Consider the following 21076-nt stretch of genomic DNA (forward strand, 5'->3'; position numbering starts at 1 on the left):
TGTTAGCTTTAACTTTAGCTTACGTTCCACTGTATATGTAGCCACACTAGCAAAAAACAAACATATATATACATATATATGTGTGTGTGTGTGTGTGTGTGTGAAAATTCTTGTAAGGCGCCTAAACTGTTAGCCCACGAGCTGTTAAGGAGCCTGTTAGCTTTAACTTTAGCTTACGTTCCACTGTATATGTATACATACACAAGATGGTGGTCAGATATTGTCCCATCATATTGATATTCATGCATGCATATTTTAATATATAATGGTTCTCTTAGCTGTGACTGTTGGCTAAAATTTTGTTTTGTATTGATTCTATTACCTTTTTAAGACAAGAAAAAATCATATATATATATATATATATATTCTAAAATGATTGATTGACGGCGTTGTTTCCAATATAAAATTGATGAATACTGAGGATATCATGTTAATAGACACCCAATATAAAATAAATGAGGGCATAGCCGGCCATGGCCGCTAGCCCCGGTATTTTTTTTTTTTTTAAATATTTTATATATTTATTATATGTGATTTACCTTATGGCCACCCTAGAAAATTGAATTTTTTCCGTGGCCCCTCAAAACCAAATTAGTTTTTTTTATCCAATTTAATTTATTATTATAAAATATTATTTTCAAGAATTTGTAACTATCTCTTAATCTAATCTAATCTAAATAGATTATACATCTTTTTATCCTATTTATCGATAAAATCTATAATCAATAGACAGTAAATTTCCTTTTCTTGTGTATATATAGTTATTAATGTTTTTGCTTTTTTTTTTCCCTTGAAAAATAGAATAGCAAATGTTTGTAAGCTGTTTTTTTATTTTTATTTTTGGTTATTAATTATTTATAACTATGTTTAGTTTATATATACACATAGAAAGTTAAATATTGTATTGTTTTAATTATTTCAGAATTAAGTGTTCTTATACATTGATTTTTTAAGGTATTTATTGTATTAATTTGTTATTTTCAATCTATATAGATGGGATTTGACAGATATTTTAAAAGAAAAGATAATATTATAAATTTTTTTTTTTGCGATTTCAAAGAAGAAAATGTATTCTCTTGATTAATGATTAAAGTTTTTTTATGAATTGATTTATGATCGAGTTAAAAATATTATAATAAAATTTTATCTCTTTTATCATTATATTTGATTAAGTTTAATATATATATTTATATATATGTTTTTTTTTCAGATTAAATGTTGTATATTTATCATTTTTTACAGTGATTTTTTTTAAAAAAATATTTGGCTCCTCCATGATTAAGGTACTGACTCTACCCCTGAAAATAAGAATCATATATGTTTTCAACAGATAAAAATTGTCTATAAATATACACACACACACAATATATTAAGCCTCCATTTGGGAAGTGTCAAAATTGAAAGGTAAAATAATTCTCACGATTTAGTCTTTTAGAATTTAGTTTCCTAATAATTATTTTTTTTCTTGTTTTGTTTGTTAAATAATAAAAAAATTAAGATATATAAGTAATCAAATTTAAGATTGTATAATAAATTAAGGGTAAATATGTATTTTAAAAAAATTTCAAAACTATTTTATTTGGGATTCTCAAAATGACACATATATAGGTGAGAATAATTTTTCCACATATTTTTCTATATTGATGGAAATCTAATTGTCTGGATCTACATTTTTCCACCTTACAATAAATATATAAAAAAAATTATAAAAATTAGATTTCCACTAACTTTATGTTTATCCAAACATACCGTAATACCATGATCGTGACCATGAGAATTATATAATATTAATTCCAAGAAGATTTAATGGAATGCTTGGGATGTGAAAAGATAAAAAAAGAATGGAAGAGAAAGTATACCAGGAGAGGAAGAGGAAAATGAAGGCTAGTTGCTTATTCGGAGTTGCAACATCGTAGTCTTCCTTGAAGCATTTGCAAATGCAGCCACCAAACAAGTGGGAAATTACATGAGAGAAGGTTAACATTGCAGCTGCACCAAAACCTAGATTCAGATGTAACACCTCGTCTCGAACCATGTCGGAATTTTTGCACGTTAACCGAGGTTGACTGTTGACCGTTGACCGAAGGGGTCAAACGTTGACTTTTTGTTCCGGTTGGAATTCTAGGTTGACTGAGGTACTGTTATGGAGTACACGTTGGCACGAGTTCGTAAATTGGTAGCACGTTGAAAACGGAGCTACGGTTTGAAAGTTATGAGCAAAACAAGTTGGGGTCCAAACTGTCCAAGGGGTGCCGGAGTTGACTTTTTATTCATGCAAGGTGGAGCTTTGACTCATGCATGGTTGTGAAGTGCTCGTCGATACGAGTCCGTAGACTAGCGGCACGTCCGATTTGGACATGTGGTTTGAAAGTTATGGACCTGTAGAGTTTTTCAAATACTGTATTATTTTATTATTATTTTTAAACGCGTAACGATGTGCCACGTGTGACTTACTTAAGGTGACCATGTGTCACCATGTTGAGAAGCCACATGTCAACCATGTGTAAAATCAAATTATTTTTATTATTATTTTAAATAATAATATTTTTATTTAATTAATTTGAATTTATTTGTTTTATTTTCCCTTTTCTTTTTCTTTTTCTTTTCTTTTCCCCACGTGGGAAAACACCATTTCTTTTTTTTCTTTTTCTTTTCTTTTTTTCCTTTTTTTCCTTCTTCTTCCCCGAGCACCAAAACACAAAACACGCACAGTTTTTTTCTCCCACCGGCCGTCCCTCTCTCTCTCCTTGCTGCACTTTTTCCGGCCACCCATAGTCCTCACGCGCCGGCCACCAAGGAAGCCCAGCCCGCCGCGACCTCAGCCACCAAATTTCCCGGCCTGTCGCCGCCGGACGCTCCCAGATCGGGCCGGTGAAGCCGGCGGCGGCCGGTTATGTTTTTCCGGCGATTCTCGCCGTTTCCGACCAACCCAGCCCGTCCCATACCTCTATCCCACTATTTTCGACCCCTCTGAGTCCATTTCCGGGGTTAATTTGCCCAAAATCCCCACCGTTTGAAAGATCCCTCAAGATCAAAACCGGCCGAAGCTTCCCGACCAAATTCCGGCCATCTCCGGCGGAATTGGGGTCGATGGAGACCGGATTTGTGATCCTCGTCCCACGAGCTTCGATTCGGTATATTATTCGCCTATTTTGGTTAACGTTTGTGTTTGACCCCCCGGGTACCGGGTATTATTTACTCGAATAAAATATTAATTTATTTGACTGTCTGTGAATTTTGTTCTAGGAGCACCGGTGAGTCATAGAATTGATCCCGTGGTGGATCGTAGGTTAATTGCATGCTCCAGGTGAGTGACCCACCTTTAAAAATATTTTTGGGGTAATTAATTGTATTTATGTGGTATTAATTTGATATCTGTAAATTGTGCTCATGTGGTGTATTTTAAATACAATCGGGAAAAATATTATTTTATATATATATTTACCCATTGGTGCTGAATGAAATTTTGGGGTCATTAGAAATTCCCGATTATTATTTTATTGTGATTAAATGGTATTTGTTACACATGAGCAAATATTTTCAGTAATTAATTGCGTCTGGATTTTATATCATTGTTGGGCAATTAATTATGTTTAAATTGGTATTTAAATTATGCTCGTGTGGTGTGATTTAATTATGGTTTTATTTCGGTTTAATTTATTTATTATGCATGAGCAAAGTGTAATTCGGTAGTATTTGTACATGGTTTTCAGTATTAATTTTTCGGGCATAATTGGGTTAAATATTTTACGAAAATATTTGTTTAAATTTTATAAATTATGCCCGCGGTATTTTTATGGTTGCATCTCGTACTTCGAGAAAATTGTGGTTTGTTGGTTATCAGTGTTTCGTACCGGTTTATTTAATAAAAATGTGTGGGATGGTAAGTGTGAGAATTTAATGTATTTCCCACGGTGATTTTGGAAAAAACGGTACGGTTGGTTAATAATGTTTATTTTTAAACGCACTCATACAGTATTGGTGTTCTGGTGTATGGTGTATGGACACGTGGTAGCACGCGGTTATTATGTGATTTAGCGTGCGGTTATTACTTCACCCGTGAGTTGCCATTGGACCGTGGGCAGGCAAGGTTATTGTTGTGCACAGCCGCCCCCCTCCTTGGCCGGGTTGATGGTTTCAGCAGCGGTACTGTCGGGACATCGAAGTGACCGTTGCAGGTTTCTCTCTTTAACCCCCCCGCCAGTCAGTGCTCAGGACGCTGGGTATCGGAGGGCATCACCGGTATATGGTGTGGTGCGTCGGTGTAAATTGCAAATAATGTTTTAAACCCCAAAGGTGTTCTAAAATTATTTATTATAATTTATTGCAGTTTATTTATATTTGGGGTATTTATTTATTTATTTGTTGTTTGTTAAATTATTTGGTCCCTTGGTTTTCGGGAAGTACGAATATCGGGTTTTGTGAAACTGTTTTTAAAAGGGGAACATTTCAAACGGAGTGAATAGTGATGGTTTTGAGAGAAATTATTACTTCAAATATTTATTTATTTATTTATTTAATTGTTCGGTATTGCTTAATTAAATTCCTTTATTTTTATATTATTAATATTAAAGGTGTACAGTAGATAGGGTCACTCACTGAGATGATTAGCATCTCACACTCTTAAATTCCATTCCCTTAGGTTCAGGTTGGAGACGTTAATTGTCCGGGGCGAGCCCAACGTCTCAGTTCGTTGCCGAAGGTTCAAGAAGTTTTCTTCCCTTTTTCCTCTCGAACTTGTATTACTTCTGATCTGTCATTTTATAAATTCCACAGTTGTTGTATAATGCTCTGTATACTGTATTGGACGTGTAGTTGTTCTTTATGCACTGGGTTGCTGCCATTGTTTTATTTTGAAGTGCTGCAATTTGTGGAATCAATTTGTAGTTTGTGGGAGGAATAAGGGGATGTTTTTAGAAGTGTGTTTTCAGTGCAGGTAGTTTGTGGTAAGTAAATCCCTTAGAGGAGGCTCTGCCGGATTTTCCTTGGAGGGTCCGGTAGGGTTTCCCTGGGATCAGGGCTTATCTAGGGTTCCGGGGAAGGAATTCTGGACGGATCCTGACACAGAGCTCTTTGACCCAGATGCCTACATTCTGGAATCCACTCCGTTGAATGAACCTGCAGCATTTTGTGGATGCAAATGTGTAATTAAATTAACTACTTCTTAATAAAATACACATATATGTATAATTAATTGCAGAAAAAGTTAATGATCAAATAGTACTTCCATATGTGTGTGTGTGTGTGTGTGGGTGGGTGTGTGTGTGTGGGTGGGTGTGTGGAGTACCTTGTTTTCTTCAATTTCAGCAAGAATCCCAAGTACTCCTGCACCAGTATCAATTCCCATACTCAAGAGACAGACCAAAGCCACGTTGATTTTTGCCATCTTTGTGGTTTGAGTTTGGTCACGGAGGAGTGAGATACCAGAAAATTTATATAGGCAATTACAATATATTATTATTTTATTATTCACGCATTAATTATGAGCTTTATGATAACAGGAAAATTAAAGCAGCACCAAAATATTTATATGCAAGGAAAGAAATAAAAGCGGTCCAGTCACAGGAAAATAAAACAAGAATCTAAAGTAGTAATAATAAAAAGCAGTTTAAAGGCAGTGACAACGTTACAATGGAGTATTTTACATGTGCTACACAAGTCTCCCTAAACATGGGTGTATGTATAACCGCTTTTTATTTTATTCTTTATTTTAACAAAAAGTATATATAACCTTTAAAATCTTTCTTCATTTGTTATTATTCTTTATTATGTACAATTCATATTCTTTTCATAAGAAAGAAGGAAGGTAAAGCATTATCGTTAGTCTGCGACATTCCTGTCTTCTTTTAAACTCTTGTCCAAATCGTTGAATTTGATTAATAATAACTAGTTGATTCATCAATGGCTGCCAGAAGCTTAAGTTTACAGAGATTCGAAGATCTAGCCGAGCTTTAATTTGGGAACAAAGTTGTTTGTTACCGTTACCGTTGCTGAGCTTTAAATATATTGGTCCATGTGTGACCTTTGTTTTAGATCTATGGTCTCGGTTTGCCAGTTTGAGTACGCAAGCGCTGATTGCCTGCGGGTCTAATGAAACTTTTATGCACCATCACGTGAGTTGCCAGTCATGTCATTTAAACTACGCGGGCTTGGTCAGAAGAGTCTTGAATGACAAGTGTACAAGGCCGGCCGTTACCTTAAACTGTGTCGTTTTCAGTCAATTCCATTTGTATAAAAGCTTGGCCGCCCCTTGGACTAGCTTTATTAATAAGAATTGGACTAGTCAGGCCTCAATCTGGCATTTCAGCTTGATTTTAGTAATTCTTGGTTCTTAGTTTTACAATTTCGTACGTCACTAGTTCTCAAGTTCTTAATAAGATTCTTCAGAATGCTAGTGTGAAAGTACTCAAAAAATATATGTATTCAAGTTCAATTTAATAAGGACTCATAAAGTTTGGTTTAAGGTATCCATATTTTTTTAAAAATTTTATTTTAGGTTTTTCGCATTAATGAAAATACAGAAGTATGGATACGTTTGGTTTATGGAATAGATAGTGGAATAAAATAATGATTGCTAAAATTTTTTATATTTCTTTATTTGGTTAGATTTTTAAAATTTGTCTTATCTATTCCTATGGAATCCTGATTTCTTGAAATATGGAATTGTTATTCCTTCTAAAAAGCTTAGAATATGTATTCCCTAAAATAAAGCAATACAAAACACGCTACTTTACGTTCTTTTTGTTTATGTTTTGATATTTTTTTAGTTTCATATTAACTTTTTTGCTTTTTTTCTACCAAATTAAATAATAGGAATAGATATTATATTCCACCTTTTTTATTCCTAGGAATTACTAATCCATAATTTTTAAAAATAGTCATTCTTTTAATCAAACATAACCTCTATCTTTTCTTAGAGAAGAAAACGATCTAACTCAACCAGTTAGATATCTTGGTATAAACAAATTAATTTGTTCACTACTCCTCCTTCAGAATCACACACATTTATGATTGTGGTGATAGTCCTGCAATAAAATTAACAAATTAGATATATATCAATTACAATATTGTATTTTCAAGATCAACAAACACAATTATAGAATTGTATTTAATTAAATTACTAACATTTTTAATGCAGCTATTGAATCATCATAAAATTCTTTAATTTGCAAAATAGATAACAAGAACCCCAATAGACACATATCTCTCCAACATTTCTCGCAGGTTTTAATCAAATAGGCACTCATGGATTCCTTAAATCTTAATTTCTCTATCGTATATATTATACTAATTTTCTATTAACTTATTCCCCAATTTATCTAGATATATATATGTATACAAAATAAATAATAGATAATAATAATAATAATAATAATATATTCATATATATATATATATATACATACAAAATAATTAATAAATAATAATAGTAATAGTAGTAGTAGTAGTAGTAATAATAATAATAATAACAACAACAATAACAACAATAATAATAATAAAATAAAAACAGGGAATATGTCAATTGGCTTTTAGAGAGAACATGTCATTTTATCAATAGGCCAACTAAAGTATTACAGAGAGTGTATACCCAAAGGCTCTATTGAAAAGTTCAATAAGCAACCCAGTCCCACTAATGGCATAAAGAAGTTTTGTAAGTGAGTCATATGATTATGGCTAGTTCATACAAAATATCTAATAGTCTCCTACTTGGACTACATAATAGTCACAAGTAACAACAAATTCACTTACTACAGAATCTCGAAAATCAAAATGTCATTTCATCTAAATATATAGCATGCTGATAGGGCACACAATAATATATCAGACTAGGTAGTAAAAATTCTCCCAATAAATATCTTAAAACTATATACTATTTCAATTTATCATTTTGCATGCCATAAACTTAATCTAAATAGTAGAGATTTACTTTACCACGTGCAATCTTCCAACACATGATACCTTTTAATTAAAATACATTGCCTACCAACATAATACAAAAACATACTTAAACTTGCTGGTAGAGATTCAGCATGGTACTTATGGATATATATATATATATATAGATATACACATACACAAAGACTAAAGTTACCAACTGAGCTATATCCCCCCGAGCCAAGTGGAGCATGCATGAAGGAGTCAAATGCTTCTTCTATTCTTTTCCTTGGCGCAGCTGGGCCATCCTGGACTTGAACCAGAGACCTCGCCCGTGAAGTAAATCATCGCACCTACGGTCCAACCAATTGGGAGAGAATCAATAGATTCCTTTTCGGGAGCGATTCTCAAACAAGTCTACTAGCATAAGGAATAACAATATATGTAATAAACATCTCATAACAATGTTCCACATACATACACGCACTTCTCATAAGGAATACTCCATCATATATAACATATAACATGGATATTATTGTAGATTACAAAACTCCTACTAAGCTATAGCAATCTTAATTGCTTCACACCTATAAAAGGACATATACTCCTTAAATAAGTTTATAGACTAGCCTTTATTATTGAATATGCCACCATCTTGTAATAAGCATGTACACAACAAAAATGAAACTCTCAACAAAATGATACAATTACTAAATTACCACAAAACAATGTTATATGCCAAAAGTGCATCCAAAAGCATGTATCATAATCTCAAAACACGCCATATACTCTGCCTCTACAATCAATGAAGCTATAAGTGTTTGCACAACATCAATTCATAAAATAGCTTCTACTGTTATAATAAATAACATTCTCGATGTTAGACTGGCTTTCTCATAATACACATAACTGGAACTACTCGAGCATTTACTAAAACACACCCACAACATAAACATTATCCGATAGTGTGCAATCTTGACTGAACACCAAACTACTAAATGCAAAAGAATACTAAACTATTCTCATTTGTCCTTTTTATCACTCTATCATTCCTAGACATTGATACCATAATAGGAGAATAATGTGCATAGTAAAATTTTTCACAATCTTATCAACATAAACTCTAACTACGACAACTACAATACACAATTAGCCTTGTCTTGAAGAATTTTTGTTTCTAGTACCACTGAAACCTCTATAAGATCTTTCATATCAAAATGGCTACATAACAACAGTTTTACCTTAGTCAATAAGTCAGTATCCATGAAAGCCTATAGTATGTCTTCAACATACAATACTACAAATATTAAATTGCTTCCACTAATCTTCAAACATATGCACAAATTAACACTATTCTCCTTAAACCATTCTAGGTGACAACTTCATCATAAATTTAGATACCACAACCGTAAGACTTACTTAAAATCATAAATAAACTTTTTAAGCTTACAAAACAAAATCTCATTTCCCACTGCTTAGAAGCCAACTAATTGGACCATATACACATCCTTAAACAAAACTCCATTGGCGTATGCACTACATAACTTTCTCATGTTATAGGATCTTGAAGACTTAATTTGGCCTCCAACCCTAGTCAACAAGCTAAAATGGCCCTTTCTTCTTTAGTAATAAGGTAAGCTTCATAGCTCCAACCTAGGCAAGGGGCCTTGGCCTAGCTTACTAAGTGTTGGTTCTATCACGGCCAAGCAACCAAAGGCGGGGAGTAGGTGGGAATAGTGAAAGAGAGAGAAGGGCAAGAAATGGGGAGCTACAATCGCCATAATAATTTTAAAAGAATAATTTTGTGGAAATTAAGAAAATTTTCTCTATAATGAATTCTCTTTTTATGACTAACCTCTCTGGCAACTAGTCTAGCCTTAGACATCTCCACTTGATCATTAGAGTCTCTTTTGTGTTCTTAAAAACCCACTTACATCCAATATGATTGCTACTTTTAAGAAGTTCATCCAAATTTCATACATCATTTGATACAATGAATGTTATATCATCTTCTATTGCATCTAACCAAACAATTAGGCACTAAATTATTTATGGCTTCCTTATAAATAACTAGATCCAATTCATCACTTATTTCAAACTTGCAAATAAACCTCATAGTCATTTGGTATAACAGATCTTCGAACCCTCTTTGACCTTCTCAAAAGACACACATCAACATCAGCTACAACCAAAATATCTCATTATATCTCAATGGGTTCAATCCTGATTGACTACTAGATGCATAACTATTATGTCAATAGTACCTCTAGCATAAACATCAATAGTGGGGATCAATACAGTGGGAACCAATACACTTTTCTCTTTGAAAAACAAGCACCTTTGGATCCTTGCTCTCACTAAAATTAAAACATCCTCAAAATAAACAGCCATGTTTGGCTCAATGATCCTGATGGTGTGAGATTGAGAGTAAAATCCAGAATCTATGGATCTTTTACGAGAACCAACAAAATAACCATTAAAGATTTTAGGGTTCAACTTCTTAATATTGGAATTATACATTATAACATCAACTTTACAACTCATACACAAGAAAATGTGTAAACTAGGCATAACTTGTCACTTATAAGAAAAATGACAAACTAAAATTTGCCAAAACACATTGCACTATATCCATTAAAGTGCGATTCCTTTTCTTAATTATGCCATTTGTCATAGAGTGCCAGGTATTAATGCTGCACTCATTTAAAAAAATTACGAATGACACTGTGTTCTATCCAATCTTGTCATATTTACCATAATATTCGTCACCCAGTTAGACCTCATAGCTTTCAACTTCTTATTCTTCTGAAGTTTTATTTTCACCTCAAACTCTTTTAAGGCAACCAAGTAGTCTAACTTTTCATTAATAATCTCTACGTATCCATAATAAGGGAAGTTATTAATGTAGGTAATAAAATATTTATACCCTCTCAAAGCATGTGGTGTGTAAAAGCATAGGATTAATGCTGTAATATAAAGAATTATTACAATTTTGGCACATGCTGATGCAATTAGAGGAGTAACAGCAAGACAAAGGAATTGATATAAGCAGCAACTTATAAGCCAGATTATCACAAAAAAAAAAAAAGCCACATAAAGTCTCGCAATAACTAGTCTCAAATGACTTACCATTTCTTGTCATCTCCTATTAAGCCGTCAATTTCTAACAGTTGACCAGATTATGGACAAAGTTGCACCATTCAAGAAAGAATTCTTTCTTTCAACCTACTGATGGAAAACTGTCTTTTGTGCCAATAAAAAACAAAACTTACAACAAAACCCTTATTCTCATTGGTCTTGGGTTCTTCACCATCATTATAGAAACCTTTTTACATTTGTCCTTTTAATTGTCCATTTTCCTTTCGAGCTTGTCCTTGATACCCCTGACCTTGAGAACAAAAGGTTTAAACATGTTCATCTTGATGCCATTTTTCTCATTGAAAAGAATAATAGTTAACTCCTTCAAAATACATCCATACTTCATAATGTAATGAGGCTTGACCTAATATTGTTGAAAAAAGATGAAAAAGCTCCTCATTATGGTAAGAGACACTCCTTACCAAAATCCTTATCAAGGTCTGTGAAATTGATATAATAAGAGAGAAGTTTCAATATAAACTCATTTACACCACTATCTCCATCATATACAAGAGTTCAATGAATCTAAATAGTAGTGTTTCTCAATTTATCAAACTTAATAAATTTCTTACTAATCTCAAAGAGCTTATGAACACTATTCATATAATGTAATAGCTAAAAAATATAGAATCATGGATGTGATTCCCAGACCATCATATAGCACTTATACAAGTACTTGAAGTCCTTATACAACATTTAATCTCGGTAATATTATAATTATTTGGTATCTTCGATGGACCAAAACCTAAAGCTAAATCTAGCTTTATAAAGGTCAAAATTTTTTTTTTTTAAGAATCTTTGGCATCTTTTGTTAATTAGTTTATTATGTTTTATCATGGCATTTATAGGTATAGAACTAGAGGTGCTCCCATCTTTGAAATAGCAAATAATAAGAATGTAATACATCACAAGGACTATGCAAATTTTACCTTCGCAACCCTTTTCAGTCATATCTAAACACATAATGCTACAAGGCACGAAGGATACCCATATATGGGTTAGAGACAGTTAACTAAATTACCACAATTAACTACATTGAACTAAGTCACTGACAGGAAAACTTAGAACTTGCAATCTATGGTATTCAATCAACTTCCACTGTCATTCCAAGCATCCTATGAAGTAACTAAACCACTGGCAAGGTAGCTTAATCACTTGTATAGACATTAGTTTATTAGTGGGAGATAAGAGTTCTATTGGCAATTTCATAAAATAGACAAGCTAAGTTTTATGAGAGGAATATACTTAACATCCTATCCACTATACCAACTTCAAGTTAACACCGATAAATTACACAAATTAAACTTCTCTATAAGTAAATACATTAAATTACATTTACTATGTCAACTTCTATTACATTGGCAACTTCATGATATAGACAAATTAAGTCTCACGAAAGATGAGTACATAAACTTCCACAACACTATGCCAACTAGGCACTAAATCTCATGACAATTCATGTTTAGGACATATCAAATCTTGCAATAGGTAACCACTTAGCTAATTCTCACCATTATGTCAAACATAGCATAAAGCCCTTCAATGGGCAATTTTAACCAAAATATTTACCTTGAATCTTGGGCATTTTAATTAAATAAAATTCAGAAATTGAGAATGCAGTAAATTTTTTTTTAAAAATAAAGAAATAAATAAAAATAATAATAATAAAAACCATAAAGTTTGAGAATAAAAAAAAATGAATTTTAATTTTTTTGGATAAATTAATAATAATAATAATAATAATAATAATAAATCCATATATAAAATTAACAAATAATTTTTTTTTTTTTTATAAAATGGCTGCTGACATCAATTGCTTTCTTCCTTCAGTTGGGTCACAGGTCGACTCGATTTACTAGTTAATGGGTTGCACGACCCACCTCCTGACTGACTAAAAAAATTCCATTCTGGCCACTTTTTTCGATAAAAACCTGTACCAATCTTCTCGTCTTGACGTGGGCAACATGATCTAGAGATCAATTTGGCAAAAAACATTCCTAAAACCACACCCATACCCGAGAGAGAATCAACCCACAAAGGTTTTTAGTTGACCATTTTAAGCTAAATTGGGTACTCAAAATCACACAATCCTCCCAAATACAGCTTGAAATTTATATTAAAAAAAAAAAAAAAAAAAACATGGTCTTAATTTTGTCAAGTCTTGTCCACAAATAATGCTCAAACAAGGCATGGGTAGGCCATGGGTTTCAAGTAATTTTTTTTTTTTTTTTTGGGGCTAGATTTTTAAGGTTTTCAGGCCAAAACGAACGCCTCTAAATCACTCCATTCAATTTGAAAAAGAGTTTACAACATAGCCCAAGTTTTGTTTTCATCCAATAAAAATTTGACAAAATTTTTTGCATACTTTTGGTATATGTACAAGGAAACCCGACATATATATAGTAAATACATACAAATTAAAAAGCTGATTGAAAAAAATCAATTAATAAAGTCAAAGTTTAGTTTCGATCATGTATATATATATATATGCATAGTAATTGAATCCGAATACTTCCAAAACACAAAACACATCAAATACAGTCTATAGAATTTGTGTATGTGACTTTAATACCAATTGTTAGTACTACCATAAAATAAACAAATTAAACATGTATCGATTACAGTACTGTATTTCCAAGATCTACACACAGAATTATAGAATTGTATTTGATTTAATTAAACCTTTTTAATGCAGTCATTGAATAATCATAAAATTGTTTAATTTGCAAAATAGATAACAAAAACCAATAGCAGTGCTTAATGGATACACTCTTCTCTAACCATTCTCTTTCAGGTTTTTACTAAACAGGCACCCATGGATTCTTGAAGCCTTATTTTCTCTATCATATGTATGGTACTAATTCTCTAGTAACTTATTCCTCAATTTATCTATATATATACAAAGCATTTAATAAATAATGATAATAATAATAATAATAATAATAATAATAATAATAATAATAACAATAACAATAACAATATATAATGCATTATAATAATATAATAATAATAATAAAAGTAAGGAATAAGCCAATTGGGCTTTTAGATAGAACAGGTCCTTCAATCAAATATGTCAACTGAAGTATTACAGAGAATGTGTGCCCAAGGGTTCTACTAAAAAGGCCAATAAACAAACTAGTTTCATTACTAGCACAAACAAACCATGTAAGTAAGTCACATAATTATAACTAGTACACACAAAATATCTAATATGTGATAACCATAAACAAATAACATAAATATGGACAAACAAACCCTAAGATATTGTAATCGGTATTATCGAGAAGTTAAGCTATTTGTCTTCTATCCCAAATCAACATGGACATAGAATACTGTTCAAAAGATCAACTATTATTATTGTGTTTTTTGCATTACGTTTTTTCTTTTAACAAGTGCTAATGCTTAAATTTAGCATTAATATTAACATTACTATTGAAAATCTCATACCAGTATTATCAAATTTTAACAATGACATTTCTTTTACCTGTGGAAATTATTAACAATATTAATATGATATGAAACCTAAATGTTTGCATCCGAGCACATGATAACATTGGTTTGGATAACCGATTACTACAATCAATCACAATGGCTATGTCTATGAATAATTGGAATTAATATGTTTATAATTGTGAAATTACACAACTTTTTTGCAACAAAATAATGTCTTCAGGAACATTGATCCATGAGACCTCTTGAGTTTATCAATTAAATGAAGAACCAAAGAATATTTTAAAAGAGAGAATTAAAAAAAACAAATTATTAGGCAGTAGAGACTGAAGTTGTTTGGCTTCTTTGACGGTTCTTCTTTTCTTCCTTGGTTGTGGCCACGGCAGAAACATAATAGGAAACAATAAACAATCCATGAATAAAACATAAAATCCCTCCGATAAATAAAAAGCGATGGTGAGCTATTCCACATGATTTTCTTGATCTTGAGTTTGATAAGGTCCCTATCATCAGCATCGAAAATCCAACAGCTAATATAATCCTGATTTTCTCACACACATCCAGAGATTAATTAGAGACCCTTGTATCATTTGGTGCGGTACACTAATGTATATAAAATTGTTGTAATGAAGAAAAAGAATTGAAGTTTTCAATTAACGCTCTCGTAAATGGAACCAGTATTTTCGCTCAAGAAACCGGAACCAGTTTAATTTGGAATAATAATAATAATAATCCGGTTTTGGTTTTAGCTGCGCATAAAAGCAAATATATATATATATATATATATGCACGATAATATATTTGTGCACCAACTTATATATCAATATTTTGGATAGCTAAATGTGGCGGTGCATTTTTATTGACTTGTATTAGGTTCACCTGTTTTTTTATAAAGTTAGTAAATGACCACCCTATTATTATTATTGTTATTATTTTATAAACGATAAACATACTTCTATATTAGATAGTATCTCAAAAAGTAAAAAAAAATTACATATAAATATAATTAAAAAAAAGAGTAATACTACCTGTATCCAATTTATTTACCAAAGTTTGGATAATAAATTATGTAACTACACATGTTAACTGTAAACAAATTAATGAGACTTATGTGCAAAAGTAGGTTAGACACAACATAACCCAAAATAATAGTGTCACAGTCACATAAGTTGGTATGGAGAATTTGACAAATAAATTTTTGATAAAAACTAAAAAGGAATTATATATAAAGAATAAAAAAAAAAATGCTTTATGTATCTTTCACGTTAAACTTTATTGTGGAACCCACAGAATCAAATTTTTTGTAGCAGGAAATAAAAAAATGGTGGCGGGCTCCTTTGATGGTGAAACGAAAGTTAAAGCTTTTGCATATTAGTATTTTCATGGGTTATGGGGATCTTTTTTCCCAGCTGTAAAAAATGGCCTGATTAATGGAATGTTGAAAAATGGGACTACATATATAATTAGAAGACATAATTAGTGTATATACCAGGAGAAAATGAGGGAAGCCACAGCTAATTGCTTATTTGGTGTCGCAGTTTTGAAATCATCGCTGGACCGGATGCAAATGCAACCACCAAGCAAGTTGGCAATAAAATGGGCAAGGATCATTATTATTGACGCCGCCAATCCTAGCTTAAATGCTTGAGAGCTTGGATCTCTACAATCAAATATCCACTTTCTCAGATGTTTTACCTGTTTTGGGGTTTCGAAATATAACAAGAAAAACCAAATAGTAATTGTTAAACTTAAACCATATATACAACCTTGAAATCAATTAATTAATTCTAAATTTTTAAATCATCATTCTATTTTCTTACCTTGTTTTGAGCTATTTCAGCTTGAATCCCAAGTATACCAGCAACAACATCCATAATCATGATCGAAAGGCAGACGATAAGACCAAGGCTTTTCACCATTTTTACAGAAACAGTTTGATTGAAGGAAGACAATTATCGCCAACTGCTCACTTTATCAGTAAAAGCTTAGGCCCCGGGAATACGAATAAAGAAGCTACAAGTTTATATACAGAGCATTCATAGTTTTTAATTGGCTGAAACAATCTTAATATAAAAGCTTCATGTTGCCTTTTTAACATTCTTTTTATCTTTCAATTTTTTTTTCTCTAATATTCTATACTTTGCTTTTCAAAATTGAGATTCCATTAATTCCTTTCATGGGGAGCAAGGAAAGTAGGGTATAACTAAAGGGGAGAAAGTGGGGTTGCACACATTCTTAGTTCCACGGACAACATGATAAGAATCACATTGGACTCTTCCATGTCAAAAAAGGTTTTACATTTCTAAGTAATAGAATGGAAACAATGTGGTGCAATTACAATCTACATTTCTAAGTAATAGAATGGGCACAATGTGGTGTGGTGCAATTACAGATGCTTTTATCATTGATGAGTAACTCATATTTATATAGATACAAAAGTATATATAAGGTAATAAATCATAGACTACAAAAAAAAGAGATTACAACACTTGAACATTTATTGTTAATAAGCCCCCACAAGATAGAGGATCTGATGAGAACCCACCCGAATTTGTACCATCAACTACATGCTGGGGTGCTAATCCTGTACAACTGAAGACTGGGCCAATTAATAAAGTCAAGCTAGGAGGTTTAAGGACAATCTTGTTAGTTTCATATAAGGAGTAATTAAATCTCAAGAAGGTATGATTGTAATAGAAGATTCTAAGCCCGTGCTGAGCATACAAGTTGTGAAGGTAGAAATGGACTCGGGAAGCTATTTTAGTACATTTGAGGACTCCGGGAAGTAAGGGATGAGTTTTTAAGTTTATGAACGTGCTTGGGCTTTCTGAGAAGTCACAAAAATAGGTCAAGGAAGAGGCAAGGGCGTTCAAACATGTATGAAGGCGCACAAGCTTCAACATGGCCGGTTTTGCTTGTTTTGGCACTGGGAAGGATTTTTATTGCAATCCAAGCAAGCATCGATCATTTCAATCAATGGAAACATGTGGGAACCAGTTCTAATCATATTAGGCATCCTACATGGCATATTTGATCTAATTTAGAACCTAAACTAGCTGGTGATTGGACAAAGATAGCTTATTTGTAAAGCTAGTCAAATACTTTCCAAATCTTAAATTTGGCTTTTGTTTTAGGAAAGTCTTTTGTTTTGATTTTTATTTAATTATTTACTGGACCAATTTATTTAGTTGTAAATTAATTAATTGCTTTTTCAAAATTAAGAAATTAATTAATACAAAATTAGTTTAGGAAAAGACTTGGCAATTCAACAATTACCTTTTCTTTGCTATGTTAGCGGAATTTGACCTAATTGCTTTAAGGTTTGATTTTGTATCCCTAACTTTATTTAAAGGTTTATTTTCTCAATAATATACAAAGCATTTTTCATATAGAAAATTACTTGTGAGAGAGATTTCTCTTTGTTTTCTTAGAACACATAAAACTCTATTAGAGAACTAGTGTTCTAGCTTGACTTATCAATAAGACATTCCATAACCTATTGTGGCATCTTCAATATTGTAACATCACACATCGGTTGGAAAGGGGAACGAAGCATGGCTTATAAGCGTGTGGATACCTTTCCCTTCAAAAGGCCTTTTCCTGTGACCCACCGTTGTACTGGGGTCGGGAAGAGCAAAACCGTGCGGGCTGGACTCAAAGCGGACAATATCTTTATGCGGGTGGTCTGGGCTGTTACAAATATACCAAGGTTTCTAATCACAAGTTGATTAGGGGTCAAGGTGACAATTAGTATCTGAACTTAATTTCGATGTGGGCTAATTTAATATGGATTTAGGAGCATGTCTACCTCGGTTCGTACTAGGATCCTTCGAATACTCCAATCTTGAAATGTAGAGAAGCAAAGAGGGAACGAGATACAGGTTTCTTAAGTAAGTTAGTAAGATGATTAATAGAAGCAACATGGGCAACATAAAATGCACACTTATAACTTGATAACAAAATGACAGTTAATTTATGCATTTCATCTAAAAGAAAAAGACAAAATTAGAGCACATAAGTTGCAACAAAATTATCACATTTGATAGCAGGAGGACAAAAACATACAAGCCCAAGCTCAAAGAGAAGAGACCAAACCCAACATAGCTTAATAGCAATAGGAGTGAAAGAGTTAATAGAAAATATATGTGCGAAATGATAATTTGTATTGATGTAAAGAAAATATAAGGACAGGTCTTAACATAAGTTCAGTTTGTCGTAGAAGCTAAAATGTGAACTTTGTAGAACTTTTGTTATAATGTCTGCAACTTGATACTTTCTTGGAACATAATGAACAGGTAGCTTTTTAGTGACTAATCAATCATGAAAAAAGTGCACATTCATCTCAATATGCTTTTTCATTGATGAAAAATAGGATTGGACGCTAAGCTACCAGCACCATATTATCACATCATAATACTGGAAGTTTAGATATATGCAAGCCCATCTCATCAAGTAGAGCTTGAATTCATATGATCTCAACCAATACGATTGGCCAAAGCTTGATACTCAAATCTTCTACTAGAGCAAGTCGAACAGATTGTTTCTTAGAGGACCATAACACCAAATTATTATCAAGATAGATGCAATAGCCACCTATGGATCTCCTATCTTCCACACTGGATGCCCTATCAGCATCAATGTATGCAGATATGGTATTGAATGTGGATGCTTAATATGTAAACCAAGATTGGACATGCCTTTTAAATAACACAACATGTTTGCAAGCAGACCAATGAAGATTGCTAGGCTTTTGCATGAACTAACTTAACTTGTTAATTACGAAGCTTAACTTAAGTCTAGTGAGAAGGATATACTATTGAGAACCAATGGTACTTCCATATAAATAAATGTTATCAAATGATGAGCTAGAAAAAACACTTAGCTTATTAGAGGCGCTAGCGGGTGTAAGACTTGTTTTACACACTAACTGTCAGGATCTGTCTAAGATTCTTTACCAAAACCCTAGACAAACATTGATCCTAGGGAAACCCTATCGAACCATCCTACGGAAAATCCAACGGAATCTCTCATAAAGGTTGAACTTACCTTAAAACTCATTGCATAAAAAACACACTCCTATAAGCACCACCTCATTTCTCCCACCTTACTACAATTTGGTTCCACAATTTCCAACATTTCAAATAACAAATAGGGAATAAGTGGAATATTAATTAACAAATCCAGTGCAGTATATAGAGCATTTAGAATTATAACACTAATATTATTACAACAAGGGAAAGGAAAGAAATATTACAAGATAGGAACAATGAAAAGAAAGAACTCCTCGAAGTTTCAGCGAGGAAAGAAAATGTCGAGCTCACCCCAAACGATCAACATCTACTAACCTTGGTTTAAGGGAATGAATTTAGAAATGTGAGATGCTAATAATCTCAGAGAGTGACCAAATCTATTAAGCAATAATAATAATAATAATAATAATAATAATAATAATAACAAGTTCCCCTTTTGAAACATTTTTGCAAAACCCCCTAATTTGTACATGCCAAAAATTAAGAAATCCATAAGTAAATAAATGTACTATTGAGAAGTTAAAATTTACCTTGAGAATAATTTAATAACAATTAATTGATTTTATAATAAAATCTCACAAGATCAAATAAGGTCACAATAAATAAATAATAGAATTCATATTACAAGGATTTAGCACAAATTAAATTAACTAAACAAGATTTAAATCAATAAAATAATCAAGAAATACTAATAAATAAAATGTAATAATTTAAAATGCACATAAAATACAAATAATGAGAGACACCAATTTAAATAAACAATAAGATACTTTTAATTTCAAATAAAATTTGAAAACATTTAGTTTTGAAATCGGATTGGGAAAATAATTTGACGCACACACTATATACCAGTGATGTCCGACGGTATCCAGTATCCCAAAGCATCGCCTGATGGGGAGGTTAAAAAGAGAAACCTGTATCCAGGCAGCTCTGGCGTCCCAGCAGCGCCGATGCTACAACCTTCAATCCCGACCATGGAGGGGGGCGATTATGGCCAATATCAAACTTGCTTGCCCTCGGTTCGATGGCAACCATGGGAGAGTATAAAACTGCGTGCTTACAACAATCCGCTCATGCAGTAATCACATCCACAACTATAGAACACTGGTACTATGTAGTAGTCTTAAAAACCAGATATATATCTTTTTCAAATACCAAAATTTCATCATTACCACTGGATTTAATATCTCTTTCCACATCCATAAATTCATATTAAAATCCGTTATAATTTCATTGATGGAAATATACCAAAATCCCCGTGGCATAAAATCAATCCAAAATCTCAAATCCAACGGAATATATATATATATATATATCCAAAATTTTCCAATACCATCAAATAATTTTCAAAATTCGCCTCAATGCATAATAAATTTATTTATTTATTTTTCTTCAAATCTGTGAAATCAATCCGCTCAAAAATAATATTCAAGCCCCATGAAATTTATATATTCTTAAAACCATGCAACAAATTTATTATGCATCAAAATCCCAAAATTTTCTCAACAATAATTTAGTACAAATTAAATTCGAATTTCCTCAAAATCAAAATTTAATCTATATGCACAATTATTTTATGAGCA

General features: G+C 32.2%; 1 protein-coding gene across 1 annotated transcript; it reads right to left on the reverse strand.

Moving 5' to 3' along the window:
- Positions 1-14610: 14610 nt before the first annotated feature.
- On the reverse strand, positions 14611-16484 carry LOC107421375 (protein DESIGUAL 2). The gene is made up of 3 exons (XM_016030607.4): positions 16284-16484; positions 15953-16158; positions 14611-15004 (listed from the first exon to the last, which is right to left on the reverse strand). Exons 1-3 carry the CDS (start codon positions 16380-16382, stop codon positions 14776-14778), a joined length of 534 nt encoding a protein of 177 aa, XP_015886093.3. The 5' UTR covers positions 16383-16484; the 3' UTR covers positions 14611-14775.
- Positions 16485-21076: the final 4592 nt, after the last annotated feature.

This window comes from Ziziphus jujuba, chromosome 1 (genome assembly GCF_031755915.1).
Source record: "Ziziphus jujuba cultivar Dongzao chromosome 1, ASM3175591v1".
Taxonomy (NCBI): domain Eukaryota; kingdom Viridiplantae; phylum Streptophyta; class Magnoliopsida; order Rosales; family Rhamnaceae; genus Ziziphus; species Ziziphus jujuba.